Source organism: Schistocerca americana, unplaced genomic scaffold (genome assembly GCF_021461395.2).
Source record: "Schistocerca americana isolate TAMUIC-IGC-003095 unplaced genomic scaffold, iqSchAmer2.1 HiC_scaffold_307, whole genome shotgun sequence".
In the NCBI taxonomy this organism is placed as follows: domain Eukaryota; kingdom Metazoa; phylum Arthropoda; class Insecta; order Orthoptera; family Acrididae; genus Schistocerca; species Schistocerca americana.
Window position 1 is genome coordinate 145,251 of NW_025726024.1, and position 5,071 is coordinate 150,321.

The window sequence follows — 5,071 nt, forward strand, 5'->3', positions numbered from 1 at the left end:
CGTGGCGACTGGTTGGCGACTGTGGTGTGGCTGTGTGTAGCCCCATCCTCGGTGGTTTGAAAGGCGCGGGCGGTTGTGGCGCAGGTTTGGGGCTGCTCCGCACAGGCTGTCGGACGTTGGGCGGTAGCAAGCGCGGGAGGCGCGGCGCGGCGGCGCGCAGAGTGGCGGCCGCTCTCTCGGCCGTCCGCGCCCGCCCGCGACACTGGCTGGGCCTTGTGATTCTCTGCTCTGCTGCTGTGCTGTGCTTGCGTGCCTGCCTGCCGTCCCGCTCGCTCTCGCTGTGTGTTACGCGCGTCGTCGAAATGGCAGATCAGGCGGCTACGAACGAGACTGCTGCGGCACCCGCCGCCACCGGCACTACGAAGAAGGCCAAGTCTGCGTCGTCTGCGAAGAAGCCGCGCGCCAAGCCTGCGCACCCGCGCACCTCTGAGATGGTGACGGCCGCCATCAAGAGTCTGAAGGAGCGCGGCGGGTCGTCGCTGCAGGCGATCAAGAAGTACATAGCCGCGCACTACAAGCTGGACGCGGAGAAGCTGGCGCCGTTTATCAAGAAGTACCTCAAGTCGGCCGTCGTGGCGGGCGAGCTGGTGCAGACGAAGGGGAAGGGCGCGTCCGGCTCGTTCAAGCTTGCCGGCGCCGGCGGCGGGGGGGCGGCCGAGGGCGGCAAGGCTCGTGCTGGCGGTGCCAAGAAGAAGCGCGCCGCTCCGGCCAGCAAGGAGAAGAAGGGCGCCCGTGCGGCCGGCGCAAAGAAGGCTGGTGGCGTGAAGGCGGCGACCGGTCGGAAGGCGGGCGCCGCCAAGAAGGCGTCTGCGGCGTCGGCCGCTCCCGCGGGTGCGAAGAAGGCGGCTGCGGCCAAGCCGGCCAAGGCCAAGTCGCCGTCGAAGGCGAAGAAGGCCGCCAAGGTTCCGACGAAGAAGCCGAAGGCGCCGCGCCCGAAGAAGGCGACGACGCCGTCTAAGGCGAAGGCTTCGCCCAAGAAGAAGAAGTAGAGTAGAGGAGAAAGAGATGGGAAAGGAAGGGTTTGGCGCTTGACTCCGTCGTCCCCACCCCCCGTCGTCGTCTAGTGGCGCGCAAGAGACGCGCGGCCCAAAACGGCCCTTCTCAGGGCCATCAAAGCACGTCGGGGAAGGTTTTGATTGTCGTGTTGCGTTTGGTGTGGGTGTCTGTCTGTATGCCCGTGGGGATGCTGTTTGCGTGCCGTGGTGGTTGGATTGCGGGGGTCGGTGGCGGGTGTGGGCGGCGGTAGCGGTAAGCGGTGTTGTTGTCGTGGTTGATTGTCGCCGTGTTTGTGGCGGCGGCCGACGGTTGGTTTTCTGTCACGTTGTTTTGTTTGAATACGTTGGTTGGCTTGCCTGCGTTGGTTCTTCTCGGATGTCTGTCTTGTCGAGTCGTGTCTGGTCTTTGTTTTGTTCCTTTGTGTGTGTGTGTGTTATGTTTTGCAACGGGGGGCACGTTGAGATGTGGGAAGGAGTCGGCGGGGGATTTCGGTGGCGTGTAGAGCGAGCGAGCGCGCCTGCCTGGCCGTTGGCCGTCGGAGTGGAGTGCGGGTTTGTTTGATTTCGAAAAACGAAAGCGGCGGCCGGCCAGCCACCCGTGCGGTGTGACGTCGGCCGTTGGGTATTGTGCGCTTTGAGCGCCGGGGAGGGATGATGTGTGATTGTTGCGCGCTGCTAGCAGGCAGGCAGAGTGAGCGGGTGTGGCGGGCAGGCGACCGACAAAGTTTGCTCGCGACGGAGAGATGTTAGTGGCCCTGAAAAGGGCCGTTTTTGTTTGTGCGGTGCGGTGCGGTGCCGCGGCGCGGTTTAGGCGCGCTCGCCGCGGATGCGGCGCGCGAGCTGGATGTCCTTGGGCATGATGGTGACGCGCTTGGCGTGGATTGCGCACAGGTTGGTGTCTTCGAAGAGGCCGACGAGGTAGGCCTCGCTGGCCTCCTGCAGGGCCATGACTGCGGAGCTCTGGAAGCGCAGGTCGGTCTTGAAGTCCTGGGCGATCTCGCGCACTAGGCGCTGGAATGGCAGCTTGCGGATGAGCAGCTCTGTGCTCTTCTGGTAGCGCCTGATTTCTCGCAGGGCGACGGTGCCCGGCCTGTAGCGGTGGGGCTTCTTGACGCCGCCGGTGGCGGGCGCGCTCTTCCTCGCCGCCTTGGTGGCGAGCTGTTTGCGCGGCGCCTTTCCGCCGGTGGACTTGCGGGCCGTTTGCTTTGTGCGGGCCATAGCGGTAGCGGTAGCGGAGCGGCGTGCGTGGAGGTTAGGTGCGGCGCGGCGTCCGGTGCTGCCTTGACAACGGGCCCGCGCGCCTCCGTGCTGCGCTTATATGCCCTCGGTTGCGCGTGGTGGGGGGAGGGCGGGCCAGAGTCTATATAGGGGGGCGGCGGGCGCGCTGGGCGCAGACTCGAGTTAGCGATGCCGAGCGAGACGGACGCACGCGCCGAGCGCTCCGCTCCCGAGGCAGCTAATGCGCTTCCGACAGCTCCAGCGGACAGGGCCGCGTCCCTGTACGCTAACGGGGTCGAGTTGAGTACATCAGTTTCACTACCGAGTGTTTCTGATAGTACTCCTCCCCCAACGAGCGTCGACCGTGCTCACGCCTATCGCGTCACTCGCGAAAGTGAAACCGTGATTTCGATCTCTCGCGAGTGTTGTGCGTCGCTGCAGCAGCCGCTGGAGACGCCCGTGGACGCCCCCACAGCGCAGCAAGACAGCGACGAAGCACTCCAGCTTCTGGTGAGTCTCATGCCGCACGCAGCCGCTGCACCCCTCGGAGTCGATTCCGACAACGACGAAGAGGAAATGCAGACAGAGCAGACGCCGGCAGGCTCACAAGCGTCTACGTCACGTGCCTCGAGGAAGAGGCAGAAGTCCGACGACGACTCCTCAGCCCCGGACACGCGCAAGTTCCGCAAGGAATACGCGCAAAACGGCACCAAAGCCGGGACAAAAACTCTCCGCCGCACGCCGAAGTCCAAAGTGGACAATGACGGCTTCGTAACTGCAACGAAGACCGCAAAAGCCACACGACAACCCACAGCAGCACCAGTAGGCACGAGCAACAGCTTCCTAGCACTTAGTGACTCGGAAGACGAGGAGCTGACACTGCCACCGCCGCAGCAGCGTCGCGCACTGCCGCCGCTTATAGTAAAGTTCGATGGCCACTTTCGTGAGCTGCAGAACGCTCTGAACTTACTGATTGGCAAAGACAGCTACACCATCAGCGCGACAGGCGATGACCTTCACAAAGTGAAGGTGAAAACCACCGAACACTTCGTAAAGGTCAGCGAGGAATGCACCAGACGGGGCTGGAACTTCTACACCTTCAGCTCCAACAGGAAGAAGCCCCTGAAGGTTGTATTCCGCAAAATACCGCGCACCATGAAACCAGAAGAGTTGAAGGAAGATCTGGAACAAATGGGCTACTGCGTTGAAGAAGTTATAAGAATGAAACTTCATCGCACCAAGGGACGCAACCCGCTCTTCCTGGTAATTGCAAACAACACGGCGGAAAACCGGAAGCTTTTCCAACTCAAGCGGATAGGCAACTTGGAAGTGTGCGCAGAAGTGCTTCGCAACAAAGCTGCATACGCTCAGTGCTATCGCTGCCTGGAACTCGGCCACTCGACTAAGTACTGTGGAATGCCCGAGTATTGTGTTAAGTGCGGTGAGCAACACGCCACCGAAGCGTGTGCTAAAAATGGTGTACCACACCAAGACTTTACGCCTAAGTGCAAACTCTGTGGTGAAGAGCACTGCGCAAATTACAGAGGTTGCACAAAACACAAAACGTTTGCGGCTCGCGCCCGCGGAAACGAAGCGCAGCAGCGAAGAGTTTCAGCGGGAACATCGCACCCACGTGGAGCCCCAACGCACAGCCACAGCCAGACAAAGAGGAAACGCGGCCGTCGAGGCCGCGCATCCGGCCGAGCACATTCCGAGGCGGTCGTCAACCTCGCCCAGCAGCGCGGGAACTCCGACGCCCGGAACAAAGAGCGGCAGCCACCCCGCAGGCGGCCGCAGAACACGCCACCAGCAACGGAGCGCGATGGCGGACAGGCTCCGCCCGCCGCCTCACAGCAGGTACAAGCACGCCATCACGCAGCACCGGCCGCAGCCAACCAGGCCGCAGGCCCGCCTCCCCCGCCACAGCGCGCCGCGCCAGTGGCGGCCCAGCCGCAGGCAGTTCCCCCGCCTGCGCCCCTACCTCGGCAAGCAGCTCCTACCACCGCGCCTCGCCGTAACGGAGCGGACCAATCAGCGCCGCCCGTCCCGGACCGGTCCAGCATGGCCGACTTCCCCGAACCGCGATGGCGCCGGCAGCGGCCAATCACCGGCCAGCAGCCTGCTGCAGCAGCCCACACCAACGGCGGCCAGCAGCCCAGCGGAAACCAGGCCACGCGCGACGGCCATTCTGTCGGGCCCCGACAAAATGGCGTACACACCGTCCGCCATGATGTCGGCCCCCGACAAGATGGCGACCGCATCGACCGTCTCCTTGACACGATGCAACTAATGATGGCTCGCGTGACCGAGCTGATGGCCGCAGTACAGCAAGTACTCGCCGTAACCTCGTCCACCGCCCGTCATGCCTGAAAACCCAAGAAGCCTCAAGGTATGCGTATTCAACGCCAATGGCTTGAGAACGCAGGACGGAGAATTCCGGCAGTTTCTGCGCGACGAGGACATAGACATCTGCCTCGTCGCGGAAACTCACCTAAAGCCAGGCGTACGAGTCGGCGTCGCTAATTACGTCTGCCACCGCTACGACAGGCCGACGGCAGGAGGTGGGACGGCCGTTTACGTCCGGCGTTCCATCAGACACCATCGGGTTCCCGTGCCAGAACTGACGTCGACTGAAGCAGCCGCAGTCGCAGTCGACACTGTGCACGGCAGAATAACCTTCTGCGCTGTCTACAGGCCGCCGCGCGGACAACTGGACGTCGCGGACGCCAACAAACTCCTGTCCCTCCAAGGAAACCTCATACTTGGGGGAGACTGGAACGCGAAGCACGCGGCTTGGAATAGCCGCCTTACGAACGCCAGCGGCAGACGGCTACAGCGCGTAATAGAGCGCCACGACG

The 5,071-nt window shown here is 63.2% G+C and overlaps 1 protein-coding gene across 1 annotated transcript; it reads left to right on the forward strand.

Annotated features, from left to right (window-relative positions):
• The first annotated feature begins 2,402 nt into the window (after positions 1-2,402).
• Positions 2,403-4,503, forward strand: LOC124579502. The gene is made up of 2 exons (XM_047131243.1): positions 2,403-3,654; positions 3,758-4,503. Exons 1-2 carry the CDS (start codon positions 2,403-2,405, stop codon positions 4,501-4,503), a joined length of 1,998 nt encoding a protein of 665 aa, XP_046987199.1.
• The last annotated feature ends 568 nt before the right edge of the window (positions 4,504-5,071 follow it).